The following is an 18799-nucleotide window of genomic DNA, read 5'->3' on the forward strand; positions in this document are numbered from 1 at the left end:
TGATGTTTGGGGCATAGATTTTATGGGACCTTTTCCCCTATCCTGTGGCCAATAGTACATCCTGCTTGCAGTAGATTATGTATCTAAGTGTGTAGAAGCAGTAGCCTGTGCTAGGAATGATGCGTCCATTGTATCTAAGTTTCTTACCAAGAACATTTTTACACGCTATGGAATGCTAAGAGCTCTGATAAGTGACGAAGGAACGCACTTCATTAATCACATCTTTTCCAAATTACTTGCAAAATATAATATCAAGCACAAGATCGCCACTGCCTACCACCCATAAAAAAAACGGTCAAGCGAAAGTATCAAATCGAGAATTCAAGTCTATCCTGGAGAAAGTTGTCAATGCAACACGGAAGGATTGGGCATAGAGGCTGGATGAAGCACTCTGGGCCTACAGAATTGCTTACAAAACTTCTATAGGTATGTCTCCATACTCTCTTGTATTTGAAAAATCTTGTCACTTACCTTTAGAGTTGGAGCACAAGGCGTTTTGGGCAGTTAAAAAGCTAAACATGAACTTGGACGCCGCGGGTGCTCAACGTAAACTTCAGCTCAATGAGCTCGAGGAGTGGCGATTGAACGCGTACGAGAACAACGAGCTGTACAAAGAAAAGACAAAGCATTGGCATAACCAGCGCATCAGTAAGAAAGAACTTTTTGTTGGCCAAAAAGTTCTATTGTTCAATTCACGTCTGCGTTTGTTTCCAGGAAAACTAAAATCCAGGTGGTCAGGACCCTTTATCATTAAGACAATCTTTCCATATGGAACTGTGGAAATAACGTGAGAAGATGGCACGAACGCATTCTAAGTAAACGGTCAGAGAGTGAAGCCTTACTTTGAAGATGGACTGAATGCCAAAAATCATCTCTCGTACTATGCAAAGCCAATTGAGGCCCGCGTCGAAGTATCCTTGAGTTTGCATCGCCATATATTCCAAGGACGCTTCCTCTATCCTTATCTTTTTGCATTCTATATTTTATGATGCGTTTGAGTTCATTGATTTATTTGTTTGGTTGTTTTAAGATTGTTCTTTGTTTTTGCTTTTATAAAAGTTGGAAACTTGTTTGTTTTTCTTTAAAAGTTGTGTATAGTCGAGTTGGGAATAACGGACGCGTTAGATGAAAGTCTAACGCATGACCCAGTTGAAGGAACGCGTCTCGAGAACACAAAAACACTCGAGTATTTAGAAATCCGAGACATCTCTTCAGCTTTGCATTTATTACAGACGTTAGGCGTCGCTTGACGTCAGCCACTAATTCTTTCTCAGCCTATAAAAGGACCTAACGATTCGAAGGCTTCTTCTTCTTCATTTTCACTCTCGAGTTCTCTGAAACAAAAGAAAGAAAAAAAAAACCTCTCTGTCTCCCTCGCTTCCGATTCGCTCGAGCTTCTCTAGCCACAATGTCATTCGCCTCAGATAGCCAGAACCAGACCGTGAGCTTTGGGAATGACTCACCGATAAACTCCTATTCTTCATCCTCTGTTTCAATTTCACCTCCCCCGAGTCCTAGAAAAACCACCAAAACCCTTGCCCAAACAAAACCCACACACGGCGAAGCTACCTCTTCCCAACAGCCGTCTGTTTCGAAACCTTCTACACCACCCACGAAACTCCCTTCCAAAACCTCTAAAACCATTGTTACCCCTCTGGCCAAGACCCCTCAACCTAAACCTCAGACCCCTCAACCAAAACCCAAAACTACCCCTAAGCCAAGGGCTAAAACACCTGCAAAACCAAGGACGCGTCTGTCATCTACGGTTGCTTCCAAACCCTACACTAAGTTTGCCCCACCACCAGTCATTCCTAACATCACTATGGTGGGTGCAACGCATGATCCACTCCCAGCCTACGTCCATAACGCATCGTCACCAGTCGTGCGTCCACCACCTTCACTTTTGATCTAGCCCTTAACCACCATTTATCCAGTGGAATCAGATGCGTCGAGCCAACCACCTCATTCGCCCATCATCATATCCTCCTCAGGTACGCCTCATACCCTAGTAGGTACCCCTCCATTTACTCCACCCATACCACCCTCTGACAGTTCTGCGTCAGAGCGCAATCTTGAAAAGTTGGCAGAATTGGCTCTGAACGAGTAAGAGGTTTTTGGTGCGATCTTGGCATCCCTCAATCAAAGCCAAGAGAAAGAGCAGGTGATGAATTCAGACCCACCTAAAGCATCACTTGAATTAGACGAAGCGGAGCGGTATGCTATAATGCTTGAAGAGGAACTAAAAGAAGAATTAAAAGAAGAAAGGGAAAAAGAAGAAGATAGAGAAGGGAGAATTGGCCCTGACGCATTGTAATCACGCCCATCCGACGCGAATGAAGAGCTCTTAAAATAAAAAAGAGTAACAAGGAAAAGAAGGTTAATATTGAAGGAAGAAGAAGATGAGCAATCTGCAACTGGCCCTGAGGATGCAACATATGGAAATAGTTCAAGGCACGACGCACTAAAGCAGGAATTGGAAGACTATCAGCTCGCAAGGCAAGGGCGAAGGAAAACGACTCTCCAAAGGGAATTGGAGAATGAACTAAGAGAGCTGGCAAGGGAAGCCAAAGAGTACGCGGCAGGAAAACGCAAGGTAACTAATGCGTTACCTAAGAAGACCTCGGGAAGAAGGCGTCAATTTAGTGACATACTCGTAGAAAAGGGTTTCTTTCCCGAATGCCACCCTCTGCCAATATACATAACAGAAACAATAAACGCATTGGGGTGGAATCAGTTCTGCATTGGGCACACCCGTATTTGGCCCAACCTCGTTCGCATGTTCTACAACAGTGAGTTTGATATGGAGAAGAACACAACTTTTGTTGATGGGGTGTTAGTGCGCTTCTCAGCTGACAAGATAAACGAAGTGTTCAACATTGATAACAATTTGGACGCGGAAGGAAATCACATTTTAGAGCAGCCAATGCCAAGCCAATTAGAAGATGCATTAAGGACGGTAGACAAACCTGCAAAAGGCAAACATTGAGAAATGGGGCAAAAATGTTAGCTTCCAGGAATTTAACTCCAGATGCGAATTTGTGGTATTAATTGATCAAATGGAGCATCATGCCTACAACGCATGATGAGACATTATCGAAGGAACGCATCCTGGCTACCTATTGCGTCATGCAGTGCATCCCTTTGGACGTTGGAAGAATTATAAGGGATCAGATCAAGGCCATCAAGACTAAACCACGAGGGCAACTCTACTTTCCATAGCTGATCTGTGCACTATGCGAACGCAGGGGCATCCCCCTAGGGGATGATCATGAAGATATTGATGGCTTGATAGACATAAAGTTAGTGAGGGGTCTACTTCGCGGTTCACCGCATCAACCTACTTACCTTCCAAAGAAGTAGCAACCAAGCCTCGATCATCCAAACGTGCCCCCAAAAGAAGAGGCGTTCAGATTGTTGAACACAACGATGAAGCTTCAGAGCACAAAGAACATGAAGCTGAGTTTGAACTTCTGGCTGAAGAAGCACAACCAACCCTTAATCTTACTTTCCATGACTCACCATTGGCCCCGCCAGAAGGGAGTCCTGATCAAACGCATCAAGAACCAACTCATATAGATAAGGAAATCCCTTATTCCCTTCCTTCGCCCCCACCAAGTCCAATTCCCAACTTTGTGCCTCATCCAATAATTTTTGAACCAACTAGGCTAGGGTCAAGCAACGCAGCAAATTTTGAAGACCCAGTTAGAAGAAATGAAGAACCAATACCACCTCAACACAGTGTAGACTTAGAAGAGTTGAAAATTTTTATCGGTGATCAGGTCAGACCACTGGTCGCGTCTATCGAAGGTCTTCAGCAACAGAATCGGGTTCTAAGGGATTATCTAAGGCAACAAACAAGACGGATGCAAGATCAATTTGTTTACACAATGCAATACGTCAATTAGGTCTTGGTTGGAATGTTTGCTCTGCCTCCACTACCTGCCCATCTTAGAAACCCCCTGTGTTTTATGGATGAAGACCCTGAGGAAAAATGCAGAGATGACGCACCGGCACAATAGAGTTTTGGGGTGTTCGGTTATTTTTGTATTTTGATTTAATTGTTCTTTTGTATCTGCTTGACTTGTTTGTTTACTTCATATGAATTTATGAAAATGAATGAGAAAATTCTTATCATTTTGTTCCTTGCGTTTGACATTGGCATACTTGATTTTTATTCTTTAGATATTTTCTAAGTCTTGTGCATTGCCTGACCTCAATGATATCAACTATATGAAATCTATAAGTATAGAGTAGGCGTTAGGAAAATCAATAAGGCCTGAACTTCTCTAAAAAGGTTATGTTTACCTTCTAACGCGTGCAAGCTTTAAGTCTTAAACTCCTTTTAGACTCTCAAAGCTTTTTGAAATTTCGTTTCTCTTTTAGCAATGAGGATTTAGCTCGTCTCCAAATTTAGGATGAGTATAGCTCATCTCCAAATTTGGGGATGAGGGAAATCCGAGTCAAGACGCATCAAACGAGTACATCACAAATAAAAGGGAACAAAATAAGAAAATGTTAAATACAACTCCTCTGTCATTACTTCAAAAGAAAAACCTTAAAATGGCATGAGTTTAGTTGGAACAGGCACTTAGCCGTAGTTGGATGCTCGCATGACACCTGTGGGGGCAAGCCAAAATGAAGTTAAGTCTCCTAGACCAACACGTCCCATATAACTCCTCTATCTAGTCTGAAGAAATTATATCTTGAAACGCATGAATATTAAATATGAGTTTAGTTGTGAAGGGTTCTCACCCGTAGTTGGATGCTCGCATGACACCCATGGGGGCAAGCCAAAACAAAAGTGGGATACCTGGAACAACGCATGGGTAAAGTAAAAATTCATAATTATTTTTTTCTTTTTATCTAACATTTATCTTAAAAAGTGCATCTAACACATTGCTGGTTTAGAAAAAACAAGAATGTTTTGAGGGAGTTGTGATAAAAGGCTTGCTGCACCAGAAACTAAACATTAGTCCTTTTAGAAAAGAGTCAATCTGAGTTATATTTTCCAAACTCTTATCTCAAGCTTATGACTAAATATGATGAGAGGCGAACTCTACACACTTAAGACAAAGGAGATAACAAAGAATTATTTTGGAATGTTTGAGGACAAACATTGTTCAAATTTGGGAGTGGTGATAACTTGTAGAAATACAAGTTATTTTTACTCTTAAGTTGGAACAACTAAGGTTTTTAATGATAGATTCTCCTCATTTTTAGAAGAAACGCATGGATTTATTCAAACGTTAGCAAACTCATGTAAAAGAAGTTTTATTACTAAATATTGCGGCACTAACGCATTGTATTGTAGGATTTCAACGCAAGGATTAACGCTAACGCATTAGATAAGTGCCGCAGGAAAAGCTCTAACGCATGGGCCATGCGTCGGAAGGAGTTCAACGCAGAGAAGATTCATTGCTCCAGGTTGATTGTGTCACATCACCACTTACAAGTATAGGCACCTGCAGCAGGCAGCGTCTGAAAAGCTTCCACGCAGCAGGCGGCGTCTGAAAAGCTTCCAGAGTCAGACGGCTAATCAGGGCATGGATTTAATGCTAATCAGGGCATGGACTTTAATGCTGGCCATTCACCAAATGGATGTGACCAACGCCTATAAATAAATGAAGTTCTTCCAGAGTCAAGAAGTTCGGAAATTATCAAGATCCTTACTCTCTATATATTGTAGTGATAGTTTTAGTTTGGAAATTATCAAGATCCTTACTCTCTGTATATTGTAGTCATAGTTTTAGTTCTTAGAGGTTGTGCTGTGGTGCCAGACAATCAGAAGAGTTGAGAACCACCACCACCGCTGGTCAGGGAGCGAAGGAAGCCACTCTTGAGAAAGACACTTCATCCAATTCCTATACAAGTGATTGTACACAACGAGATTGAGCCAAAGAAATATAAGAGATTGTATTCTTTGGCTTGACTCAGTTTTCTTCATCTCATTTATCGTTTTCACTTCATTTGATTAAATATTGCTTTTGTAAAGACTCTCTGTTTCTTTATAAAATTCATATATTTGATCAATCATACTTGTCATTGTTTATTTCTTGTTTATGTTGAACGCAGTAATACTTTATGCCAAACTTTCCAACGCTCAAGCCAACTTGACAAATTGGTAAAAAGCATCTTTAACTTAGATGGTTCGAAAGAATAACTAAGCTGCATCAAGTAGGACGCCTAGTACAGCTAGAGATAGACTTACTGGTGTCTATTGCATTCTGTGTTAGACGTATGCATCTTAGAGATAAGTTTTGTATGTTATTCGCATTGAGAAATGTTGAACAAAAGATAAGCATTTATTGCATTTATTTTCAACACTTTTTGAACAAAAGATAAGCAAATCACTCCATCTCATCCACATCACATCCTAGTTTGTGTACATTAATCTTAGACCGACGTGTCCACTTACATTAAACTCCATTCTCACATGATCCATCACTAACTACTCAACTCTTTTGCATCTCTTGCACAACACAACAATTTAGTGTAAATAACACATTTCTCACATTTATTTGGGAAAAACCCCTACAGTAGATACAACGCAAGGTCTGCGTTTTATTAACTGAATCCCTGAGTTCGACCCTGGACTTACCAAGAACCTAAATTAGATTTATACTTGGGTCTGGTTTAGGAAAACTTGTACGTCATTAGGAGTTGTGTGCGTTCTGTTGCATATATCTGACGCCCCAAAGCATTACAATTACTTAAACGCATCAAAGCATAAACGCATCACTTATACTTAGAACTTATTCTTCCAATTTATTTTATTCAAAATACTCCTAGAGCGAATCACCATAGCAACGAACATATATGAAATATCACACATAATCTATAGCTTATATTATATCACATATAATATAACCTATAGTTTTTATATGGATCATATTCACATAATTAATATTTGAATCAAATCAAAGATTTATTTCCTCTAAAAAAAACTTTATACTATAATGTATTATATACATTATATACATTATATCATATATAATTAATTTTCTAAATTAATTTGAACTATTCAAATTAATAAAAAAAAATAATTCGATTCTCAATAATCCCAGTTAAGTAGAACGGGACCTTATGGGTTTATAGATTGAAGCTCTAATGATATTTCATCAATTAATTAAACTCCTTAATTAAATTAACCAACTTCCATTAACTGCCGATCACACCAATAAAGACTGACAGTCACACTCTCTGCACTACAGATATACGTATGTGTCCATTAGATATAACCAATCAACGATGCAGTGACCCTTCATAAATTACCCGTAAGTACAGTTGGGCCTAATTACCATTTGTCCTTGTAGTTACATCTAACTCCTTAAGTACCACTGATTAGGGGTGTTCAAATAACCTGATAACCCGAACAACCTGGACTACCCAACCAAAAATGTAATGGTTGGGTTGGGTTAGTTTTGTTCTTGGGTTGGGTTGGGTTGGGTTGTGGGTTGGCTAAAAAAAATTTGGGTTGACCCAATTCAACCTGAATTTATATATATATATATCCTCTTTGTTTAAAGTTTGATTACTTTGTGATTTTTTAATATTTTTCTTTTAAAATTACTATGATATTTATCTTTGTTTAAAGTTTACAATAAATATCACAGATATTTGGTATTTAGCATCTTAATTTATGAGATTTTAGTTATTAGTCATGTGTTGTATATAAATTTACATATTTTTTTTTATTAAAAATAAAAAAATAAGTTATAACCTGATAGCCTAACCCAACCCAAGTTGGGTTGGGTTCGGTTGGAAACTTTATTTGGGTCATTTGGGTTGCCAATCATACCAATGTGAAATTTTGGGTTGATCCAAAAAATACCCTCAACCCAACCCAACCCAACCCATGTACACCCCTACCATTGATCCCTCTAATGAACAATAAGTCATAATCCAACTATGACCAAACCCTTCCTGGAACAGGCGAGTGTGTGGCGCCATATTGTTCAAGCCCTGAAATTAGCCCTTAAGGGAGAAATTTATCTACTTACTCTAACTATAGAGAATGAGTTAATTTCTTCTTGTGCAACTGCGTTGCCAATTTTCCAATCAAATGAATCCCCAAAATGGTAGGCATATTGAGTAGGCGAACTGTCCGTTCTCATCCATGCAAATCAAATGATCGTCTTTATAGGCAGAAGTTCACAACTCACTTAGGATTTAGGTCAAGTCACCTATGGTCATCTTGGTGAAATGTAAGTCTCTTCTATCAACGGTGTTATATAGTGAGACTGTTCATTTTGTGGTCCGGTCTTATACAAACTCTTTATATAGAACACCTTCGATCACATGTCTCCACATGAATGATCAGGATCAGATCATTTGTAGCACTTTGCAATAATTGTAACAATTACAAAGCGGGTCGTATTTGTCGTATCACCGGGATTAGGTACTCAACTCTTTCCATTTACTACAGACCGTTTAGGTTATCGTTTGAACATGATCCACCTATATACCTCTACATACATGCTTAAGTTACATAAGACAACTTTAGATATTAATTTATTGGTTTTGTGGGTTCATGCTACTAAATGTCAAATAAAATACCTCAGATTTTATTAAATAAACAAACTGTTTGTACATTACAATTACAAACTACATGACCACCTGAAATTTAGGGCATTTATCCCAACACCAACCAATTCCGATGTTTTCAACGGATTCAAGATTAAACCTCTACAAATCCTCTTTCATGTTCAAGATTAAACCACTACTATTAAATCATTTTTTTGGGTCCAAGATCAAACCATTACTATCAAATCTTTTTTCGAGTTTAGGATTTAACGACTACGCTCAAATCCTTTTTCAAGTTCAGGATTATACCAATTCACTCAATCCCAAGGTGTTCCCACATTATATTGATAAATTTGTATTCCCACAAAAAGAAAACTCTCACAAGAGATTACACAAATTTGACAACTAAAAAACGCACTTTTTGGAGCAAAAAAGATGAGAAAAGTTTGCTGAAAAATTGCATGGGAGAGGTGAGGAGAAAGATGAAATTTTGGCTAAATTATAAATTTGAAGGATTTAAAAATAGCCATTAGATATAGGTAAAAAAAAATAATGAAAGATGGAGACTCAAAGATCAAATTTTTGGAAAGAATCCAATTTGAAATTAAGAAGAGAGAAAATTGAATTTATTCAAAATTTCCATCGATGCATCTTCAGTTATTTTTTTTTAAAAAAAAAAATTTAAAATATTTTGTCAAAATAATTATTTTCTAGAAAACATTATAAGAAAAATTTTAAAGGTGCTATGTGTCATAATTTGCGCAATCCGACTTATTTGATGGTTTCTACACGTATGTACTATCTCTTGGTCCTCATGTGTCATAATTAAAGGTGCTATGTGTCATAATTAGCTCATAATGCTAACAAGATACACCAAGTAGTTTTATTGAGAGAGGATAAATAGAACATGTTTAAGAATAACATAAACACAAAAGACTCCGTTCATGACCTCTAGCTCCCCTAGTCACTAATTTAGTGGATAGGGTTGGTTCCATGTTATCTTGGAACCTTGGGGATGGACAATGTTCTCCAGTGCAAGAGATTATGTTTACCATGAAAATAAATCCAACAGGATATAGTACGAGGGATTCAACGTTATTACAAAATGTGTACAAGTTTATGTTTCGTGATCTAGTTATGACAATAGAATATGGACACAAAATTTCCAAGGAGTCAAATTCTTTGTACGTGCACTTATGGATTTGTATGTTAACGATACCATACAAATGATTATCTTAGACGATGAATGTATGATAGTCAATTGGATTGACTTGAAACCATCCTTGGATTAACTTGAAACCATTTATCCGTACTGTTGATATTTTTTTATAATTTTTTTTATTGTCTATTAGCATTTGCATTATGAAAGTGTTTACCTATTATATTTCCTCACATGAAAATTCTTATTATTATTTAATCAATTTCGATAAATAATAATAATAACTTTGATGGACTAAATTATGATTTATTGAAAGTAGAGAGACTAAAATTGAACATTTAAAAACATAAGAACTAAAGTTGAACAAAATTCAAACTACACAACTAAAATGGTATTTTATCAATATTTTATAGCGCATTACAAATTTAGATAAAGAACTTTCTAAGGCATGTTTAATATGCCCCTTGACATTAATAAGTAACTGATATTCATACATTTTCAATTTGGTGTCTAAGAAGTTCCTGCTTTTAAAACTTAATCATAGACTCCCAACTTTTTTTTATTGTATGTCTAATAGGTCATTGACCTATTGACCTATTAGATATTTTTTTAAATTCAAAGAGCTATTAGACACAAAACTGAAAGTTCAGAACAATTAATCCGAAATACACCTACCAGACTTTATAATACAATCCTTTAAACTCCCAAAAAAATGGAGAGAGAGAACATAAAACTCATTGAGAACAACAAGAGAAGCCCTTTTTGGACGAGGCTCCTCCATCAGCCAAACTTACTCGATTTTCAGAAAGCTCAGCCTTGTAAGAATCAGAGTTGAGGACTTTCCTGCTGACATTGTTGTAAATCTCCCTAATAACAAGCTCAAAGGCTGTTCTGACATTGGTGGAATCAAGAGCAGAGGTCTCCATGAAGAACAGTCTTTCTTCTTCTGCTAAATTCTTGCCTTCCTCCACACTCACATCTCTGATGTTCTCCAAATCACACTTGTTCCCTACCAACATCCTCACCGTCGCCGTATCACAATGAACTGCAATGGTTTCGGACAGAGTAAGCTTCTTCAGTTTATGATATTATAAATTGCGAATGACAATGAAGTATGAGATACAACTACTTCATCAGTTTTGTTTGCTTTTTTGACCTATCTAGATATAGAGACGTAAATGTAACTCATATCATAGCAAGACAAACAACTATGTTGGGAGTTAGAAAGGGGAAGATCAGTATAAGCAACATCTCTATTAATATGAGGCAAACCAAGCAAGCTTTAGTTTACAGTGGACAATCCTTTTCTTTTCTTTTCTTTTCTTTTTTGGAAACAACTTTCTAGAAAAAATGAAAAAAATACAAAAGCATACAAAAAAAACAAGCCCACAAAAAGGAAACCTTCCTCTCCAGGAAGAGACTCCAGCTATGCAAAATAATACCTATATAATAGTTACAAAATGTCTTCAAAATCGAAGTCCACAAAGATACATGAAAGCGAACAAGAGACCAAACATTACTTGGGTCTCTTCCCACCCCTCTAAAAACCCTACCAATCCGCTCACCCCACAAAACCCATAAGATCATACACATCCCAACAAGTCTTAAAAAGGGACTCTTCTCCCCACGAGATGGATTGAGGAGGAACTCCTTGATCATAACATTAGTTTCTTTGTAGAGAGCATTCAAAGTACCAAACATCTAAAAGAATAAGTCTCAAATAGAGTTTGCAAACTCAAAACGCTAGAGGATATGATCCACATCTTCCTTTACCTTTCGACAAAGAATACAACAGAACAGACCAACAAGTGAGGACATACTATACCCGATGAGATTCAAAAAGTAAATCATCCATCATTTTTTCCTTTTTCAACTATGGAAGGATAAGATAACCCGAAAAGCATCCATTCAAAACTTGAAGAAAAAGTTCTAAGGTCCTTGCTTCAACAGTGCCCAACACTTACTCACTTCTTAGGATAGAGACCTATACAAACTAAGCAACTATTCCTTAACAACGTCAAATGCAATAGACTAAGTTCAAATTCCATTATTATGGGTTCACCTATCGGTCAAGGGCCAAATGCCCGAAGACTAAGGTAGTTGGTCCTAAATTTGTCTAACTATGACTTATGAGCAGAGAAATAGGGTCCTTAGCCAGCTTTCCTTTTGGTATCTGTTTCAACCATTACACAGGGCTAAACTATTCTCATTTTTTGGTATGAATTCGGCAAACCTCACCACCATTCAATTCTTTAGTTCATTACAAATTACTCACTGAAGTAACTACAATATGTAAGAAGAAAAGCAAATCATTCATCCTTTTGCACCAATCTAACCCAGATTTCCTACCAGAAACTGCAGAATAACCAATATCACTGGATTTTCTGTCTATCATTCCAATCAAATCAGAGAATCAATAAACCAAACCAACGGCAGATTCTAATAAACCGAAGAAAGACATTCGATTCAATTCCACACCTTGCTTCCACAAACAAACAGAAGAGTAAAACAACCATAAAGATTCAAAGAGAACGTACCGCCGAGCTCGTCGAGCCACCGCTTGGCACTGTCAAAAGTAGTCCGACGGCTAATATCGTAGACAATAAGCGCCCCAACAGCGCCGCGGTAGTAAGCGGAAGTGACAGCCCTAAAGCGCTCCTGGCCGGCGGTATCCCAGATCTGAGCCTTAACCTCTTTACCGTCGATTTCCACCACTTGGGTCTGAAACTCAACGCCGATTGTAGCCTTGGAGTTGTTATCAAACTCATTCCGAGCAAACCGCGAAAGGAGGTTGGATTTCCCCACCGCAGAGTCGCCAATCAGAACAATCTTGAACAAATACTCCTCGCCACCCTGGTCGTCGTCGGCAGCCATTGATGAAGAAGAAGGAAGTTGCAATGGAGGTTTTGGTGAGGTGAGGTGAGAAATGGATGGTGGTAATGGCTATAACTACAAATACAAATACATGACAGGAAGCACTGAAAGACGCCATGATTATCGGGGAATTCATAAATATAATCAAGAATTTGGAGCTTGAAATTGGGACCCAACTGGGTTTGATTTCGTGTTGATGAATTCACATTGGTAATCGTAATCCATGTGTGCGCAATTTAAGGCACCGAGAAACTTTAACGCTTCAGTTAGGCCTAGATGACGCTCCACCTCCACTCTGGTCTCTTTCTTACTCTTTTTTTTTTGCTAGTCAAATCTAGGTCCAATTATACCAACATCTCAACTAGTTGACTATATAAGATACTAGTAGAAACAAACTATTTTTTTTATACTATAATGGTATTAGTATTATTCCATTAACTAATCATCATCTCAATATCTTTTAAAAATGATGGGAGAATCAACCTATCAATTAAACTCCCAAATTTCTATATCTGAACCAATTTAGACTCTTCATTTTATTAATTTATTTTATTTGTTTATTTATATATTATGTTTAATTTATTTTAATATTTATTTATTTTATTACATTTATTTTAATATTATATTTTATTGGTATATGTGTTTCCCTTGTGCTTCTCAAATTCAAAAAATGTAATCAGCACAAACTCCTATCGTTAAAAGTAGGTCCTAAAGGTATGTCAGTTTTTTCCTCTTCATTATAATTAATAAATCTAACGTTATTTTACATATTTAATATCTATTAAATTTCTAATATAAATATAATATCTTATGATAGTGCTGCCATGAGAAATCTCACAAAATTAGAATTTTTCGCCCTTGATATTAATGACAGTAATTGTTTGTCATGGGCACTTCATGCCAAAATCCACCTGGATGCTATTAATCTTGGAGAGACTACTAAAGAAAGAAATACGTCATCCAGTCAGAACAAAGCAAAAACTATGATTTTCCTTTGTCATCATCTCCACAAGGGATTGAAAATTGAGTATCTTACAGTAAAAGATCCCCGTATCTTGTGAAAAAATTGAAAGAAAGGTATGTGAAGGAACTCTAACTGCAGAGAACCGTGAGCGGAAGCAAGATCGACCCAATTTCCATTTTTCATTGAATTTAAGTTTTACAGTAAAACAAGAACAAGACATGCATTTACATAAATTATAGCATGCAATAAATAAATGAAAACATAGGGTTTCAGAAACCTTTACCTTTGAAGAACACTTTCTTCAAGAATTCCTTGAACAAATCACGAACGAATCTCCTTCTCCAAACGGGACACCACCACTTGGGAACCTTCTGTATTCTCTTGGGACAAAGGATTCAAGCAAGAGTTGTGGGTTTTGCTTGAATCCTTAGAAGAGGAAAGGGGGATGGAGAGGAGCAAAGGGACTTTTCAGAGAACTTTTCTCTTCTATTAGGGATGGCAACGGAGCCAGGGCGGATCGGGGATGCATTCCCCATCCCTATCCCCATCCTCGTCCCCTGGGGATTTTTAATTCCCGTCGCTACCCCATTCCCCGTTTTGGGGGGTCGGGTCGGGGATTCGGGTCCTCACGGGAAAAAATCCTTGTTTTTTATTTTATTATTTTTATTATCTAAAATTAGTATTTATGTTAAAATTATAAATTTTATGTAATAAATTAGTATTATTGTTACATATATATATATGTTTAAACTAACAATTAAAAACATATTTTAATGTATTTTATTATAAAATTTATTATATTAGAAAATTAAAATTAAAAAATAATAACTAAAAGAGTAGCTTGAAACTACTATTTTAGTAGTATTAGTATATATAATAATAATAATAATAATAATTATTATTATTATTATTATTATTAAAAGTTATGTTTCAGTTTTTTTCTTATTTTAATAATAATAATTATTATTATATATGTTAATAATTAAAAAAATCTGGCCGAGGGCGGGGATCGGGGTGAAGGTCGAGGACGGGGAAGGGATCCCCTTTCCGTCCTAGCCTCATTCCGTCCCCACCCCGTCCTCGATCGGAGACCCGATTTAAATCCCCGATTTGACCCCCATACCCGGTCAAATCGAGGATTCCTCGCCCCAATTGGGTCGGGGACCCGACCCTGCAGGAAATTTTGCCATCCCTATCTTCTATATGTTTTTTTTTTTCAAAAAGAACTCTTTTCTCAGTAAAATCCAAGGAGAGAGATGAATCCTATCACCATCCATCAATAACCCCACGTTGGGGGAGGGAATTGTAACTCCCTCTCTTTAATTAATTAATATTAATCAAATTAAATTAAATTAATAATAATTATACATATAATAACAACCTTAGTATATGTATATAACCTATATGTTATATCCCATATAACATATAATCTATAGTTACATATTGTATCAAATACAATATAACATATAGACGTATTTTCTCTCAACCATACATGACATTTAATATAAATCTTATTTATATTAAATTCACTTATATGAATCTCATTCATATAATTGATATTTAGATTATATCCAAATATTTAATTATTCTCTATATAAATCATATTTACATTAAATTTAATTACATGAATCTCATTCATATAAATAGCATTTGAATCATATTCAAATTTCTCTCATATTACCTTATATTATAATGTATCTAATACATTATATTAATTATATCTCATATATAATTAATTTCCTCAATTAATTTGAACATTTTCAAATTAATCCAAAAATAATTCTCAACTGAATCCCTGTTGAGCTACAGATAGGACCTTATAGACCTATAGATTGAAGCTCTAACGGTACTCAGATAATTAATTAAACTCTTTAATTAAATTATCCAACATCTGTTAACTGCCGATCATTCCACTAAAGACTGACAGCTACACTCTTCGCACTACAGATAAATTTTCGTGTCCATTGGATATAACCAATCAACAGTGCGATGACCCTTCACAAATTACTCGTAAGTACAGTTGGGCCAAAAATACTGTTTTGTCCCTGTAGCTACATCTAACTCCTTAAGTACCACTGATCCCTCTAATGAACAATAAGTCATAGTCCAACTATGACCAAGTCCCTCTCGGGCCTGGAAAGGATGTAACCACTATGTTCAAGTCTCGGAATCAGCCTTTAAGGGAGCAATTTATCTATTTGGCCCTGCATCGAGGAAGGAGTGAATTCCGTCTTGTATAGCTATGTTCCCAACTCCCCAGTCAAACGAATCCCTAAAATAGTAGGTTTGTTGAGTTGGAAATCTGGCCACTCTCACCCATACAAATCAAAGGACTGCCTTTATGAGCAGGAGTTCACAACTCACTCAGGATTCAGGTCATGTCACCTATGGTCATCCTAGTGAAATGTAAGTCTCTATTATTAACGACGTTATATAAAGAGACCAATCATTTCATGGTTCAGTCTGATACAAACTTTTTGTATAGGATACTCCTGCTCACATGTCTCCACATGAATAATCAGGATCAGATCATTTGTAGCATTTTACAATACTTATAACACTTACAAAACGGGTTGTATCCGTAGTGTCATATGGATAAAGCTGGGGGTTCCCAGCCTTATCCATCTACTACAGACCGTTTAGATTATTATTTAAACAAGATCCACTTGTATGTCTCTACCTACTTGTATAAATTACGTGAAATAACCTTGGATCTTAGTTTATTGGATTGAGTATATGCTTATAAAATAACACTTATTTTATTAACAACATTATGTTTATACAAAGTTTACAAAGTACGAGATTACAAGAGATTTAAGACACCGATCCCAACAGTGTGATCATAAAAAAATAGTTATTCTTCATAAAGTTTGTTATGAGTGGATGCACTTAAGGCTACAAGATTTCAAATCAGTAAGTGATTACAACTCATTATTTAAAATCACTTCAAAATTGTTGTAATGTGGTGAGAAAATTATTGATGTTGATTGTTAGAAAAGACATTTTATACATTTCATGTCTCGAATATGCTCTTACAACAACAATATCAAGAGAAAGGTTTTAAATAATATTCCGAAATATTTTCATGTCTTCTTTTGTTCGAACAAAATAACGAGTTATTAATGAAAAATCATGAATTTCAACCAACCGGGACGACACCATTCCCTGAAGTGAATGCCGTGAATTTTAATAATAATCATGGTCGAGGTCGAGGTGGTGACCATAGCATAGGAAGAAATAATTATATATTTTCGTGGTGGTTATTCTAATCATTCAAATTTTAAAAGAACCACACAAAATGATGATCACAAAGGGAAAACTCCACAAGATAAGAGTTCAAAAAGTGTTGAAAATAAATGCTTCCAATGTGGAATGACTGGACATTGGTCACGTACCTATCGTACGTCAAAACACTTAGTTGATCTTTATCAAGTATCCCTGAAGAAAAATGAGAGAAATGTGGAAGAAAATTTTACATACCAGGATAATGACATATTTGACCAATCTCATATGAAAAATTTGGATGTGATAGACTTCTTTGAATCTTCTGAAGAGAAAATCGATAGAATTGATGGAATATTAAGTGTTTCCTTTGACTTTGAAAATATCTAGACTTAATGTTGTTTTTTTTTTTATTCATCTCCATGGTTTTTTTCCTCTTTGTAGATGTTAACTTTTGTATATTCCAAATGTTGTTTTTCTTATTGTAATTATTTTCTTTTAATGAAGAAACCTGGATCATTTTCATATGTCGGTTGACTAAAAAATGAGTAAAGAAGATCTATGTTTGGTAGACAGTGCAACTATACATACAATACTTACAAGTAGAAAACATTTTTTCAAACTGACAATATTGGAAGCAAAGTCAATACAATATCAGGTTTTACAAACCTAATTGAAGGGTTTGGAAAAGTAAATAATATTTTGCCTAGAGGAACAAAATTTACAATTAACAATACATTGTGCTCTAGTCAATCAAAGAGAAATATATTCAGTTGTAAAAATATACATTGCAATGGTTATCAGATTGAGACTTATAGAAAGAATAATATAGAAAATCTTTACATCACATCTACTGTCTCATATGAAAAACATATACTAGAAGAGTTATTTACTTTATCTTCTGAATTATATTATACTCATATATGTGTAATTAAAACATATATAACAATGAATCTGAAGTTCATGAATCCAGACATATTTACAATTTGGTATGTCAGATTAGGTCATCCAGGGTCTATAATTATGAGAAGAATTATTGAGAATTCAAATGGACAGATTCTTCAATCTAATGAATTATCATGTGATACTTGCTCTCAAGGAAAATTAATCATTAGACCATCATCAGCCAAAGTGGGGACTGAATTACCCGCATTTTTAAAACGAATTCATGATAATATATGTGGATCTATTAATCTACCAAGTGGGCCATTTAGATATTTTACTGCATTAATAAATGCATCCAGCAGATGGTCACACATATGCTTATTATGAAGTCGAAATCTTGCATTTGCAAGATTACTTGCTCAAATAATTAAGTTAAGAGCACAATTTTCTGATTATACAATTAAAACCATTCGTCTTGATAATGCTGGTGAATTTACATCCCAAGCTTTTGATAATTATTGTATGTAAATTGTGATAAGTGATGAACATTTTGTAGCTTATGTTCATACACAAAATGGTTTAGCAGAATTTTCATAAAACGTTTGCAGTTAATTCTTAGACCATTGCTTATGAGAGCTAAGCTTTCTTCATCTCTATGGGAACATGCTATTTTGCATGCAGCGTCACTTGTATGTATTAGGTTTGAAGGAACTCTAAATAAAGAGAACCTATGAGCGGAAGCGGATCATCCAAACTCCATTGTGAAGGAACACATACATTCACAGTCATATTAAACAGATTATGCATAAAATCATAAATTACAGCATGCTTCTTGAAATAAATACAAAGGATGAGAAACAATACCTTTGAAGAGCGTTTCTTCAAGTGTGTCCCTTGATCAAACTCGAACGTAACAATCAACTCGAACACCAGCAATGAGTATCAACTCGATCCTCAAACAACCGGACACAACCACAAGATTACCTTGGCATTCTCGATATGAGAATCCAGGAGTGGTGGACTCTAACTTATTTTGGATTGAGGGAAGGATTGGAGAGGAGGAGGAGACGATCGAATAATGGATAGCATTATCATGTAGAAGATGGAAGTCTACCACATAGACTCGATGCTCAATAGTTTAGTAAATAGCACTATCGTATAGTAAACTCGAC

General features: G+C 36.1%; 1 protein-coding gene across 1 annotated transcript; it reads right to left on the reverse strand.

Annotated features, from left to right (window-relative positions):
- Window positions 1-10058: 10058 nt before the first annotated feature.
- RABA5B (RAB GTPase homolog A5B) lies at window positions 10059-12898 on the reverse strand. The gene is made up of 2 exons (XM_039040269.2): window positions 12220-12898; window positions 10059-10727 (listed from the first exon to the last, which is right to left on the reverse strand). Exons 1-2 carry the CDS (start codon window positions 12554-12556, stop codon window positions 10417-10419), a joined length of 648 nt encoding a protein of 215 aa, XP_038896197.1. The 5' UTR covers window positions 12557-12898; the 3' UTR covers window positions 10059-10416.
- Between the last annotated feature and the right edge of the window lie 5901 nt (window positions 12899-18799).

Source organism: Benincasa hispida, chromosome 9 (genome assembly GCF_027475165.1).
Source record: "Benincasa hispida cultivar pf3 chromosome 9, pf3_genome.v1.1, whole genome shotgun sequence".
Classification (NCBI taxonomy): domain Eukaryota; kingdom Viridiplantae; phylum Streptophyta; class Magnoliopsida; order Cucurbitales; family Cucurbitaceae; genus Benincasa; species Benincasa hispida.

Bases quoted from the DNA above. Each gene is read 5' to 3' on its own strand.
- RABA5B (XM_039040269.2), bottom strand. From the start codon at position 12,556: ATGGCTGCCGACGACGACCAGGGTGGCGAGGAGTATTTGTTCAAGATT. The intron at 10,728-12,219 runs GTACGTTCTCTT...AAACCATTGCAG, and splicing joins GTGGCTCGACGAGCTCGGCG to TTCATTGTGATACGGCGACG.